Below are 14,410 nucleotides of genomic sequence, written 5' to 3'. Positions count from 1 at the left end.
CGCAAATCTAAAACTTCTTCAATTCAAGCATTTTTTGAGAAAACTGCCAACAATTCCCCATCCATGGTTCACTTTCTAAAAAGGCCATTTATTTCCGTCTTGAATGATGTAAAAATGAGCGTTCTTGCTCATTTTGCCTCCGAGATATGAGCAAAAACGGGACGGAAAACATTAAAATTTGTCATAATCTTGCACAATTGATTTTTAACTTTGGTATAAATATTAGGAGTTTGTAAAATTTCTTTCAAAAATATGCTCTTCAAGAACAATAGGTCTGTTAAAGCTAGATTTTGCATTCTCGTTTTCCTTACAGTATCGGTAACCCTGAGGAAGGCAGCAGAGCCCTACCGAAACGTTGGAAAATAAAGAAGTATGACGTTTTGGATATGGGTGTATATCTAGCTTAAACCCAAATTTCCCAACTAGGACGACATCTCCAAGAATTTATAAATTAACAATATTAATACACATCGTCTATATCGTCATCGCTCTATAGATAGAGCTATACTTGATTATTACGTTAGGCTGAGTGTGGCTGTTTATACCTCCTTTGGGAATCGTGAAGGCAGGTGAGCAGATGTTACAAAGATCTTGTTGACTGCAAAGGATTAAAATACATGAACCATACCATCGTATCGATCATGCTTAACATTCAATCAGAAAGAGCAACAAGTACGCTTGCGCTATGGCGTTTATTTCTTTACGGTTTGTTCTCTCATATAGGATAGAGCCACATTTTTAGTCTACAACATGCTCTATAAAAGCGTGAGGCACTTTACCCTGTTCCAAAACGTACCGTGATACGTGTCATTTTATTGTAGTAATATATAATACATGTAAGTACAACTGTTGCTAATTCCTATATTTCCCATTCTTAATCGGTACGTATTTCGGTACAGAACAGTGTCATACCTGAACGTATCTTATTTATACTTTCAAAATGTTAAGCGGTTTCAAATATGAGCTTTACTACGAATTTGAACTAATTTCAATCTATATATGTTTTCGGTTGGTAACATACAATTTTTATGAATTTTTATTTCAATAACGAAAAAGTTTATTTGCAATTTTAGAGCGTTTCAAATAGTAATTATTTACAGTTGCGCTACATTTTAGTCGTTATAGTTTAAGATAATAAAGATATAAAAGTTTTTTTTTTAATTTTTAGTATTTCCTTTTTTTCTTATGAACCTTTTCCATTTTTAACGTTTTGCATTTAAGTTCTGCTTAAATATTTATTTAACTGTTTGCTTTCAACAAAGGAAGATAAGATAGGAGTGGATTTAGGATTTTTGAAAACTCTGTCTGTGTGTGTAAGTATGTTATAAACTGGGTATGTCTAGCAGATTTAGCTGGCTCTATATGATATTTAGTGGCGTTGTTCCGAAATAAACGTCACCACCATGTAACCAATGTAAAGCTTTGTTAAAGAAGATTGGTGCAACAATGTAAGAGACATAACTCTCAATGTTTTTTGTCTCTATGAGAACAGACACAGAACAGAAAGTTTATTACGTAGTGCGGAAAATAGATACCAGAATGTCTCCAATTATCGAAGTAAGTTGATAAAGATGGTACACCGATTAAATGAAATAGATGTTTAGAATGGAGGGAGCCAGATTTGCGAAAGAAAATTTATCGTTAAAACTTAAACGGTTCTATCGAGCAAAACCGACATGCAAAAAAGTAGTATAGGTATAAAATACTTGTGGAGCGACCCATAGACTTACATGTAAATTGTAACTCAAAAACTAAAAAAGTTAGGAAGTTGAAATTTTGTCAGGAAGTTACTCTCCAATAAACTAAGACCTACCTACAGAATTTCAGCCTTGCAGCTCGGTGCGATGATGGTTAAATTTGGAGTTTTTATGGACAGACAAACAGACTTACATTCATTTCATATATATATATATATAGATTGGAATTGGAAATGTTCAACAATGTGTCAGCAAAGATGTTTGTACTACACACACTGCTGTCGAATTTTGGATATGTAAATTAGGAAAATATTAATTAATAAAATATTACGCAAACCTTTTTTGCAAGGTGGTCCAGGCTATGTTTGATTCACATAACAAATCAATTTCTTCTTCCTCTATATTTACCTGATTATTACAGAGCAGAAGTTTACTGAATAGAAATGTCCTTACGAAACGCATCAGCCGTCTCTTCGGCCAGTCTAAATCCAGGTGGGTCTTGAAGAAATCAAACCTTATAAAATTGATATAATTATTGAAAATTTCTAATGAATTTTTGAAGGTGGTACCGATGTTAAATGCCAGATTTTCATTCACTTATCCAAAAGCAAGTTTACTAAGTTTTATTGCAAATAATAAATAATTCAAAAAATTGCAATGCTATTTTATTTTTTGCAAATATACACCTATGTTCAGTCAGAAACTGAATTCATAAGCTCAGTTTATGTGCATATTTGATTTCAGAATTAAAAGATTCAAAAGACTCGAAAGAGCCGAAAAAGTCTTCGGCATCAGGATCTCTGCTTAGTCCAAAGATGCAAAAATCAATTAAAGTTAATGAAAGCCAACTTCTGTTCTTATCTGAAAGAGCTAATGGTGACTCTAAAATACTGGGCTCCTTATGGAAAAAGTCTACAATGTCAGATAAATGGCAACTACGGTTTTTTGTTCTTTACCAAGTAAGTGAAACTCATTTGCATCAGGTGTCCAACTGCCGGATGACTAGTTAATTCTCCCGAGCTCGCCGTTTGTCCGTCTAAATCATTTGCATCGAAGCACATTAAATAAATCTACAGCGGTCGTCCAGAAGTGATTCAATGAACACTATTGACTTTTTACTTAATCTAGAAGCCATAGGAAATTCTTTATAGGATTTTTTTCCCGTAATAACATCGGTGTCACTATTTGAAAAAGAATAGGGAAAGAATAGGGAAAGAAAATTTAACAAACGTAAATCAGAAAATCGAGCTGAAATTGATTCTCTAGCACTCACTGAATAGCAATTGGTTCCAGAATCTACTATTTTACTACGAAAACAAAGACAAGAGGGAGAGACCATTAGGAATAATTTTCTTGGAAGGCTCCTACGTGGAACGGGTCATCTACAGTGATAGTAGTTTACTACCTCCAACGCCAGAAAAATCGAAAGATAAAGAGAGAGAAAAAGCAGAGAAAGTGGAAAAGGAGAAAGAGTATGTAGACCGAAATGTAGGTAGTTTAATATATGTTTTTTTTTTATTGTTGTCAATATGTTTCTAACATTGGCAACGCTTTTATATACGCAGATTGACCTAACTTTCGTAATCTGAATATATTATTTCAGTTTTGCTTCCAAATAAGTTTTGGAAAAGAATATGTCCGAAAATTTGAACTTTGTGGCGTAGCAGAAACGGAAACAGTACTTTGGATACATGAACTGGAAAAGGCAAGGTAGGGTAGGAGCAAACCTGACGCACATTTGTTTATAACTAATTTATCTGGATTAAATGATTAAGTGATGAAAATACGTCATATTTGAATATATAGTTTCAGTAAACAATATTTAGAGATGCAAAAAGTTACAGCGAAACATTTGCATATTATTCAAGTCGTCGAAGCAGAGCAAACTGCAAAATGGCAATTTTCTTTGCATTGCGAGGATTTATATGCTGAAATGAAGTTTTTGAGAGAAGAGGTATACATTCGTTGAATATTCCTAAAATTTCAATCGATATCTCGGTCGATTTAACTTACTTTTGGTATGTACTTTAGCTGACTTCATTAAAAAGACAGCGCAATGCAGAACGATTTATATGTAACATGGTTCATACCTGCATGAATGTGGAAGATTCAGGTTGCCTTTGTTGTTTGTATGAAGACCTGCAGGGTGATGAAGAAAAGCTGGGTAAGCTTAGGAAAGTTCAAAGCTTTTTTCGGGGATGGCTATGTCGCAGAAAGTGGAAGCAAATAGTGGAGCAATACATTAAAAGTCCTCATGCTGAGCGTTTGCGAAAAAGGAATAATGTTGTTTTCCAACTGGTTGAGGCTGAAGAAGAATACATTCAGCAAATGGAGGTGTTGATTACTTGCTTTCTCAGACCATTTAAAATGGCTGCGTCTTCCAAGAAACCACCATGCACACATGACGATGTCAATTCGATTTTCTTAAACAGCGAAACTGTGTTTTTTCTACACCAAATTTTCCTCAAAGGTTTAACTGCTAGATTGGAAAGTTGGCCTACGCTAGTTCTAGGTAGGTTTCTTCGACGTGTTTCTATTTTTGCATTTTTGGAAATAAGAATATGTGATACCAACTAACTACAAGCATTAGTAGTAGCAGTAGTACGTAGTAGTGTTAGTGCAGTACCAACGTGCAGGGAAATGTCATCTTACTGCAAAAGGGCGAAAAATAGAACTTGTGTGAGTGAAATCGAATGTAAATGTTTTGATAAAACATGTGAATATGAATGTTTACGTTCAACCCCACGGACAGCACTAAGAAAATGTTTCCCAATTTTCTTTAATAATTAACATTTGTATAGTATTCACCCTTAATATTTCTAGGAGATTTATTTTCGATGTTGCTTCCGATGTTGAGCATTTACCAAGAATATGTAAGAAATCATCACTATTCTTTGCAAGTATTAACTGAATGCAAACAAAATCAACCCTTTGCATCTACGCTAAAACGTTTTGAGTCTAAACCAATGTGTAATGGGCGTTCCCTGGAGACTTTTTTGACATATCCGATGCATCAGGTAAGTACATAAGCCTGTTATCCGTTTCTACTTGGACTACTTCAGATAAAAAAATACTAAATATGTTTTGATTACTTCCTACATTTTATGAATTCCTGCAACTGGTTTGAATTTATTTGTTGCGCTATTGGTTTGCTCTTCAACTGTTCATCTGGACGGATTAATTTCAAGTTTAACCGTGTGCACATTAATTGAAATTTTGAATACCCTTTCATTTCCGATTTTTTGAATGAAAATGTAGGTACCTTCCCATAACCGGATTTGTCTTATATTATGAAATTTTGTAGATTCCAAGATATATTATTACACTTCATGAGTTACTCGCACACACCCCATTTGAGCATGTCGAACGAAAAAGCTTAGAAGCAGCTCAGGTGCAACTTGAAAATTTATCCAAGCAAATGCATGATGAAGTAAGTTGAAAAAAATATATAAATATTAAATATGCCTATGTATAGGCAGGTAAGTAGGTCTTATATACTTAATACGTGTATTATATAAACACGCTATTTGTGTTAAAATTGAATAACATTATGCGTTTCATGTCAGGTGTCTGCTACGGAACACCTTCGAAAAAATTTAGCGGTCGAAAGGTTGATCGTAGAAGGGTGCGATATTTTGTTGGATGTTAAACAAATTTTTGTGCGGCAAGGAACTCTGATTCAAATTCCCAAGGAAAAGCAGAAAGAAAAAGTGGCTTTCAAAGGATTTAAGATGTCGAGCAAATCAGACAAGGAACTAGTCAGGCAATGCTTCTTATTTAGTTATCACCTGATTATAACTACAAGGTAAAATTAAATGATATATATAATGGATACGGCTCTACTCTCTATCGACCTATCGACAATGAAGCAAAGGTGCTAGTGAAATACTAGAAATGAAAATAATAATTATTTTAATAGGGGTAGTGATGGCAATTTGCATTTAGTTCCCAATATCGGTAAAATTCCTATGAGAGAGTGTATATTAATTGATGAGCCAAACGAAGAAGCTAGTTTGGGTAAACCTAGAGTTTCAGAATACCTACGGAATATTTAATTTGTATGTTTTATGTTAGAGCGACAGTTGGAGTCCACATCGGCAGTAGTAGCGGAACAAAACACTTTGTACCATGGTCGAGATTTTAAAGTTGTGATAGATAGCAAAGTTTCAGAAACACCTGTAAGTTACGGGCTATGAATTGAATTAGACAGCTTATCGCTCACAACGTCCATTTTTTCCGCAGCTTGTAATTCACTTCGTAGCCCCCACAGTCAGCGAAAAGGCTGCATGGATTTCCGATTTAGCTGACTGTATCGACAATGCACAGTTCAGTGAGATTTGCAATCCAGTAATGACTGAAACCAGCTCAATTAACCTTCCGCAATATATTCGAAACGATCCAAGGCTGTTTCATGATGAACCTGACATTCAGTTTTCAAAAACTTTAAACTCGTGCAAGATTCCGCAAATACGCTATGCTACTCCGGATAGACTTCTGGAAAGACTAACCGGTAAAGTTGGAAAAATGGGTACAATACAACTAAGTTGCTTAAATATGAATGAAGACTGTGACTGAAGTTGTACATAGAAAAATGGATAAAAATTTGTTGTTTGAAATAGTTTGGTTTTGAGTTCGAGTTTGCTGATTTATTGAAATTCAGCTGCCAGTCAGAGTATGTAGCTACTTAAGCAACTGAAGTGTGAAATGTGGTTTGAAAGGAACGTTTTCCATTTTGTAGTAACATTTGAGGCATGATGAACTTTTGCATTATTGTATTTCCTCTCACTCAGGTTTCATCTTTTACAGTCGAACAAGACATTTTTGTGTTTCGTCCATGTCTTGCATGCTTACCATCATTCTTTCTTGTTATATCACAGGTAATGTGTAATTACTTATCAACGCTTTACTGCTTAACGACGTAGATCGTCTTTTAGATCTTCGGTTTCTTTCGATCGACTTCCTGAATACGTTCCTGTTGACCTACAAAGTATTTACTGATGGAATTAAAGTTTTAACTGCCCTTAAGAGAGTCTATTACGCAAGTGTGGAAAAAGAACGGGAAAGAATGGCTGTAGCGGAATACTTGCAGTATAAAGAAGACAATACTTTACAAATTTATGAAGATTATCGGAGGCGAAGCAGTATACTACAGTTTCCACACCGACGAACTAGTGGGGCTAGTTCAGTATCCGGATATTGCTCAGAAGCAAGCGACAGAGACCGCTCATTTAGCTATGATTCCCAGGGGCAAAGACCACTTAGAAATGTTGTAATATCTAAATGTAAGTAAAATACTGATGCAGCTGCAATGTTAATATCGTATTGGTGATAATTATCTTCCGATGTAATTTCGTTTATTACTTATTATCAATCGCATGTGACAATATTTTGTTTCGCATATAAAGGAGCTTTTTCAGAAAATTGAGAGAAACTCATTTCTCTAACATTTGTATGCGAAATATCGTTAATAGGCCAAAAATATTAGTAAATATTAATTTCTAAATAACAAGATCATTCATTCTGGGTATAAGTTCACTTATATTTAGTTGCCAATCGTGTCGAATCGTCATAGCAGAATAATAACATAATAAGTATGGGAATGTCAAACTTGGAATGCCGAGAATTTATTATTTATTGAAAGAGCATAATTGAGTGCGAAATCCGTTCTATGTATTATAAAGCTAATGTTCGTGGCCTATGATTATTAAACGTTTTAAGCTTATCTATTTAATATTAAAAGCAGACAAATTTAGCTTTGCGAGTCAGATGCAAACCACCAAGAAAGAAAAACAAAATCATAGAGAAATGTGATTGGCGTGTTAGTGAAAATAATGAGTCGGCATATTTCCGCGCCGACTTTATCTCGTCCAAGCATCTGACAGCCACCAACAAAGCTAAATTTGCCAGATTCTACAATTATTTCGCTATAGATGAAGATGAGCCATATAGAAGGCATCCAAGTTCACAAGTTACACCAGAAAGAAGGAAAAGTGTTGCAAAATCAATTTTTATAAAAGTGAATTCTTACGAAGAAACACAGGAAGAAGTGGAACAACAAGAAAATAATCTTCTATCGATTCCAAAAGTGGAACCGTCCAGTAGCAATGACACTCTAACAGGTCTGTATTGTCTATTTCATGCAAGTAATAGATTTATGGCTAAGCAATCGGTCATGGCTTTTGTGAATTCAGACACTGGTCCAGACCCTTGCGGTAACTGCGGGCAAGATCTTCCAATGGATAAATTGACGGTAGAGCAAAGAAGACGACGTGATATCGTTGAAGAAAAAAGAACGGCTCGTCGAAAATCTGAGGATCGAAGGAAGTCAGATAGTGCGCGCCAGGATGAGCCATCTGAGGTCTCACAAGAAGTTAGACGCAAATCGGATGTGACCGCGGAAAGAAAAAAATCTCTTTTATGTGAAGATATTCGTAACGTTTTCATAGAGCAAAGAACATCTGAGATTTCAGAACGAATTCGTTTGGAGGAGCGGCGCCGTATTGATTCTGCGGAAAAAAAGTTAAACAAGTCCTTAGAAGATCGAAAACGTCCACTGATTTGTCCTGATGAGCGCAAAAGATCGTCAGTGGATAGTGGATCTTCAGTTGTTAAAATATCCGAAGAGCGTCGCAAGTCGGGAGAGGATGAACGAAAAAAAAACATATATCGGCACATTTCTTCCCCCAGAATGGAGCGTAAGACTGACAGGGCTAAAAGCTTATCTATCGATAGCGACACCCATCCAGAAGAAGGATTGATGGATCAATTGCTAGATTTGGAGGAAAAATCCGATGGAAAGACGGACGACGTCGCAAGAACATCTATAGCGTCTGTTCAGGCATCCACTCAAATTATTTTAGGGGTAAGACGTTTACGTAAAGTGGTATGAAAGATATTTCTGTGTTTGCTATTCAACAGTTTTTTCAAAACTTTTACCAACGTTCACAAAAGGAAGGCGAGCGGCGAGAACCACCACCGTCAAGCCGTTCTACTACTGGAAGATCCAGTGTCCAACATGAATGTCTTAGTAAATCTCCAAGTAAAGCAGGAGTGGTGGTGGGTGGCATAAAGCAAGCTAAACGACGAAGTAGTTCGTCTTATGCCAGTACAGCTTTTGCCATTGCCACGTGTGCAGCTGATAATCCGGTGGCAATGCAGTACCAAAAAAAGCAAAATCAAGTGGAAGATAAAACAAAATCCTTAGAATTTATTATATCTACTGCCGCTACTATGCGAGTTTTGAACGTTTTAAGGTATAGCCTGCAGAATACTGCATGCATTGAATAATACTTTATAGGTATTGTCTTGGCACACTTACAGGCACTGGATCTCAAAGCAAGGTAAGGATTTTGAAGCAGACAAAGAACTGAAGCGTCAAACCAAAGAATTTTTGGAAGAAATTCGTTGCCATCCGAATCTTACTTCGGCTGAGCATAAATCAGCTGCTCAGTTGCTTCTGCTGCTTGAAAAGCAGAATGAAGAAGAAAGGCCGGTAATTGATTTAGTAAAGCTCCTGAGACCTCCACTGGTATGCGCTTAGAAATACCTAACATTCCATTTAATGTGAATATGTATTTAAGGAACCCAGTAAAGAACGAATTGAAAGCCTGTCAGCTCTAGAAATAGCTGAACAACTAACGTATATTGACCATCAAATCTTTATGCAAATAGCTCCCGAGTACGTGTTTTTCATCAATCACATATTGGAGTATTTGAGTTGACAATTGAGTTGATTGCCATTGCTTTGCAGAGAATTGATGGGTCATTCGTGGTTGAAACCTGATAAGGAAAAAAAGGCGCTACACGTAGTTATGATGACCAAAAGATTTAATGACGTTTCTCGGCTAATAGCCTCGGAAATTGTTCGAAAAAGCGATATGGTGGCCCGAGTGGAAACGATAGAGAAATGGGCGGCAGTAGCTGATATTGTCAGATGCCTTCACAATTTCAATGGAGTTCTGCAAATATGTTCTGCTTTTGCCAATGCTGCTATTTTTCGTTTAAAGAACACGTGGGAGAGAGTTTCGAAGACCGTAAATGCCTAATATAGAACGTAACTTATCAGTATGAGGAAAAAATACACTATTTTTCAGGCAAAACAATCAATAGAAAAGCATCAAAAAATTGTTTCTTCTGATGGAAGATTTCGAATGCTCAGAGATGCATTGCACAAATGCGATCCGCCCTGCATTCCATATTTGGGTGTTTACCTCACAGATTTGTCATTTATTGAGGAAGGTACACCCAATTTTGTGGATAATAATTTATTAAACTTTTCGAAAATGCGAATGGTAAGTGGTGAGTTTATAGGCATGGCTTAGAAAGAATTCTTAAAAAGTATTGCCATGAGAAAATTGATTTACTATATTGCGATGAATAATATGAGCTCCTTATATTCACATACTTTTTTTTCTAGATTGCCCACATAATTCGTGAAATACGCCAGTATCAGCAGACGTCTTATAAAATTGATTTGGTTACTCGTGTTTCGAATTATTTGTTGGATACGTCTTTGCTGATGGAAGAGGAAGAACTCTTCAAAGCATCTTTGAAGATTGAGCCGCGAACTCCAAGACTAACAACGCAATCAAGCATTGGTAAAAGTTAAGACTTAATTTAGTTCACTTTGTTAAACGTCAGTATAGAGTTCAGAATATTAGCACATACATATGTCAATAATTGTAAGTTGTGTTTCAACTATACTTCTAACTTTTAGCAGGCCCGACGCCTTGGTAAAGAACTGGTTTCGAACAACTTAAAAACCATCGGGCATGTTTGCATGTTGAGTAATTATTCATGCATACAGCTACGGATCGTATTACTTTATAAATACATTGTTTCCATCGTCATCCCAATCCGCATGCTTCAATTGATTACGTTTGACTAGAAAATAATTAATAAGTATTTTCAAAAACAAAATTAAGTGAAACATTTTATTACATACATATACGTAGGTATAGTGTTTGTTCCATACAAAATTCATAATGTATTTTCGAATTATTTTTATTGGCGCCAGTATTGGATATCAATGCAAATATATACGTATATTTACATAATATTAACAGAAATAATAGTAATCACTGGAGACAATCAGATAGAAAGGAACAAATAAGTATTTGAAATACACATCTACTAACCTTCCTTGTAGGTACATTTTATTTGCTTTCTCAATTTTTATTAACTGCATATCAAATAACTATTACTGTACCTGTATGTGTAGTATTAAAGTAAATAAATGTTGAGGGAGGACCATTTCCAAACGATGTCAACTCTATTTACGCATTTGACTTAACTTTTAACGTCGTTATGCCTAATATGTATGTATATGTCAATGCTCAAATAATTTCTGCCATTAATCAATAATCCTTATTGTCAAATTATCTTTCTGCACGTTCATATGATTTTAACTAAGAACTTGTTGTCAAATTGTTGGACTATTATGTATATATTCAAGTTTATATATGTTATATTCAACGTATAATTAAAGTGTTTTTTTTTATAGATATTTAAACGATTCTTACGTAACCAGATAAAATTACCTCTACTGAACAAAGTAAGACAAATATGAATCTTGGTTGGAGTTCTGTGTGGCTCATTTTTTCTCATTAACATTATTTTAAAAATATTTCATTAGTGTTAAGTGCTCACTCACTACTTCAGCAACAATTACTTACCTACTACTCATTTAATAATTTAGTTGTAAATAGTCGAGTTTTTTTTATAGTAACATAACTTTGATTGGATAAATATTCATTTACACCTTATGTTTGAGTGGCATTATTAGAGGGCTACTAAATACTTCGCACATTATATATAGATATATAAAAGTGTTCGGTATATTCCGTCCTTTTTGACATAGGTAATTACTTAATAGGTTACTATTAATTGTTAACTCAACAACTTACAATTTTTTCTGCTCAGTTTATCAGGTAAAAACTTAAATATTATAAGTACCCTCTTCACATTAGCTGAATTACCCTGGCGCATTAAAATTAAATGAGAAAATTAATAAGTATTCCAGAATTATCTGAAATAATGGTTGTCCCTACCCTCTTAGGCTTGCATAATAACTGAGAATAACTTAATTTCCCTGGAGATTTTGCACAATCTAGGTCAAAGGAGCATCTGGGTGTTTCTGGGTATTCAATGAAACATACACTTGATTATTAAAAATATAGCATTTTCTTAATAGCAGCCTGCACGAACATTACATCGGATCTTTCGAAAATATAATTTTGCTATTACTGTTTTGAAAACAAGCACTTGTGGATTAAATGTGATTGTGCCAATAATCAGCATTGATTTAAGATGACAGATTAACTTAGATTTGTAAACATTCTTAGCATATTTTGAAAATATTTTGGTTGCACAAGTAACTCGTTTGAATGGCGGTAACATACATAGTCACAGGCAAATTTAGACAATTCCATAAATTGTGAGAGTGGAAAACTTTAATAACATTCCAGTATTGATCTAAACTGATTCTAAAAAAATATCGCTACATTGCAAATCAATAATTTCCATTCGAAGTTCTGGGGCCAGGGTTTCTATATCGACCATGAATCGATTTTGGCAGACCTTGTTGTCATTTATAATTGCCTCAATAGCAGAAAAATGAAGCTCAACATTTATTTCTAAAACGCTTAAGTGCGAATTCAACGGAAAATGTTTAGTTAACTCCGAATAAAAGGACAACTTTCATAACGAAAGGGTAATTCATTATTCAGCTCTCTCAGCAGAAACTCACCCATAGGACGAATTTTTATATTGAAACGCTCAAAAAATAACTGTATACCTATACTTTTCTGCAACTGAGCCAACGAACTGCAGTGTAATAAATATAAGTAAAGTAAGTAATTTTCTCCATTCTCGACAATAAGCTCCCGGAATTGACCATGTTTAAGCGCATGTGATCCGATGAAACTGACATAGTAAGTATTTTGCGCATAAGGACTGTTAATTTAAGATACAATGTATAATTAATGGTCTTAAGCCATCATCATTTTTCGTTCGTACGAATATCGTACCGTACACATATCGTTGTTGAAATTTTTACTGACAATATTTTTCAATTAAATTCAATTCAAGCTCAATGAGAGGGTTAGGTGACTCGGTGAGTCGATGGCTTGGGTAGTTACAAGCAATTCAAAAAATTATCCAATTAAATTAAATTAAAATTAAAGACGTGAGATCAGAACAAATGAGGTATTGTAAAGACAAAGGGACAATAATATGATTATAATATTTTTAAGTGATGACTCTTGGATAGATACCGAGTGAAAACCGTGCAATCCCTTAAAAATAGGCGAAAAATCACAGTTCAAGTTCACTTGTGTGCACGCACTTCGAATCAGCCCTCGCTTAAATTCCCAATTAATAAATTAATTAGTAAACCAAATGTGTTTCAGTTATTTAGATAATGAAATTTTAATTAATAATTTGCTAATCCCTGAGCCTATAATTAGCTGAGCAGTCATTCAAATACCCCAAACATAGACGGATTTTATGCGAACCCGCTTGCGTTTATTTTGTTTCATTTTCCATTTTAATATACAAAGCTCAGTCTAATTTTACGTTGATTGTCTAGTGAATACGGGCACACTTTTCTGCCGTTTAAATATGCTTGAAGTAATTGAATGTATTTCTCTTAGGACTTGATTTATAGTTCAATGCCCATTGCCAGAAATAAATGAAAGCATTTGGCTGAAGCGATTACACATAGTAATCGTTTTTCTGCTTTAAGGTTTTTTCACATTCTTAAAAGGCAGATGCGCGTAATTACAGGGATGGAGAAAACTGAAATACGTTAAGTACAATCCGTCGCTTTTATATTGACTTTTAGTCACATCGACTTTGATTAGAAACCCAGATCAATAATAAAATGCTCCATGAAATTTCGACGTTAGAGGGAGCAACCCTATTTCTGGATACGACAAACAGCCCATTTCCAGCTTTTCGCTGTATAGTACTGACGACGGTGCCGACGCCTCAGTTATACGAAGTATTTAGAAGACGTAACAGTTAGCCAGTATCTGAAAGCTTTCGGTCTCGAACCACGAAATTCGCGACCTGTTACGAAGTAGCCTAAAATAACCGTTGTAAAAAATAAGACTGTTCAATATTGTTAAAGAAAAATGACATTATTATTAATTTGTTTTTGTTGATAAATATCTTACAGTTTTGAATTCGCAGTGTGTGTTTTCAAATTGGAGCTATACCGATAAAGCTGCTTGTGATTGGGTGAATATTATTGTGATCGCCTTGGTGCATTTTAGAATTTTGGGACAATACTTAGACCATGTTGAGCGGACCATTTCTAGTGAATCTAATTTTTTTTCTCTTAATCATCCCAGGTAATTATAAGTTTGATCTTGCAATTGTTAAAACGACAAAAGTTCCGTAGATAGAAAGTGTTGATGCATGGAATGTTTTGTCCAAATCCAATTTCTGGCATATATTCCAAACAGAAAAGGTGCATTTTTTAAAAACGATTTTAGTCATCGAACGCTCTTAACAATAATGAATTATAATGTCGCTAATAATAAAGAGATAAGCTGGTCACCAGTCGGCATAGACTAGATTTTGAGACTAGACCTGACATGGAATATGTAGGTAGGTACCTCAGATTAAGTAGTGCCTATTAGCATTATCCTATGTTTAAGGTTGCAACAAATCAGCGTAAATTTTTGAAGAACCCGGAATAATGACGTTTA

At 34.9% G+C, this 14,410-nt stretch overlaps 2 protein-coding genes across 4 annotated transcripts in view; both read left to right on the top strand.

The window, feature by feature from the left end:
• The first annotated feature begins 711 nt into the window (after nucleotides 1–711).
• On the top strand, nucleotides 712–11,497 carry LOC109540850 (ras-specific guanine nucleotide-releasing factor 1-like). Its single transcript, XM_048668471.1, has 21 exons — nucleotides 712–836; nucleotides 2,442–2,656; nucleotides 2,991–3,185; nucleotides 3,301–3,407; nucleotides 3,504–3,651; nucleotides 3,729–4,209; nucleotides 4,521–4,714; nucleotides 5,002–5,127; nucleotides 5,264–5,502; nucleotides 5,617–5,714; nucleotides 5,772–5,875; nucleotides 5,940–6,207; nucleotides 6,632–6,979; nucleotides 7,628–8,559; nucleotides 8,616–8,950; nucleotides 9,018–9,225; nucleotides 9,278–9,375; nucleotides 9,448–9,730; nucleotides 9,791–9,988; nucleotides 10,114–10,294; nucleotides 10,414–11,497. The coding sequence occupies exons 2-21, from the start codon at nucleotides 2,513–2,515 to the stop codon at nucleotides 10,431–10,433; spliced, it is 4,707 nt and encodes a 1,568-aa protein (XP_048524428.1). The 5' UTR covers nucleotides 712–836; nucleotides 2,442–2,512; the 3' UTR covers nucleotides 10,434–11,497.
• A 2,171-nt stretch (nucleotides 11,498–13,668) lies between these two features.
• Nucleotides 13,669–14,410, top strand: part of LOC109541167 (kin of IRRE-like protein 2) — a 46,343-nt gene continuing 45,601 nt past the window's right edge. For all 3 annotated transcript variants that reach the window (XM_019909943.2, XM_019909942.2, XM_019909941.2), the window contains exon 1: nucleotides 13,669–14,050. In XM_019909943.2, coding sequence (XP_019765502.2) covers nucleotides 13,996–14,050 — 55 coding nt within the window. In that variant the 5' untranslated portion in view covers nucleotides 13,669–13,995. The remainder of the gene's footprint in view (nucleotides 14,051–14,410) is intronic.

The sequence above is a fragment of the Dendroctonus ponderosae genome, unplaced genomic scaffold (genome assembly GCF_020466585.1).
Source record: "Dendroctonus ponderosae isolate FM_Combo_2020 unplaced genomic scaffold, Dpon_F_20191213v2 Dpon_F_20191213_1, whole genome shotgun sequence".
NCBI lineage: Eukaryota > Metazoa > Arthropoda > Insecta > Coleoptera > Curculionidae > Dendroctonus > Dendroctonus ponderosae.
This window is presented reverse-complemented; position numbering and strand designations above follow the sequence as displayed.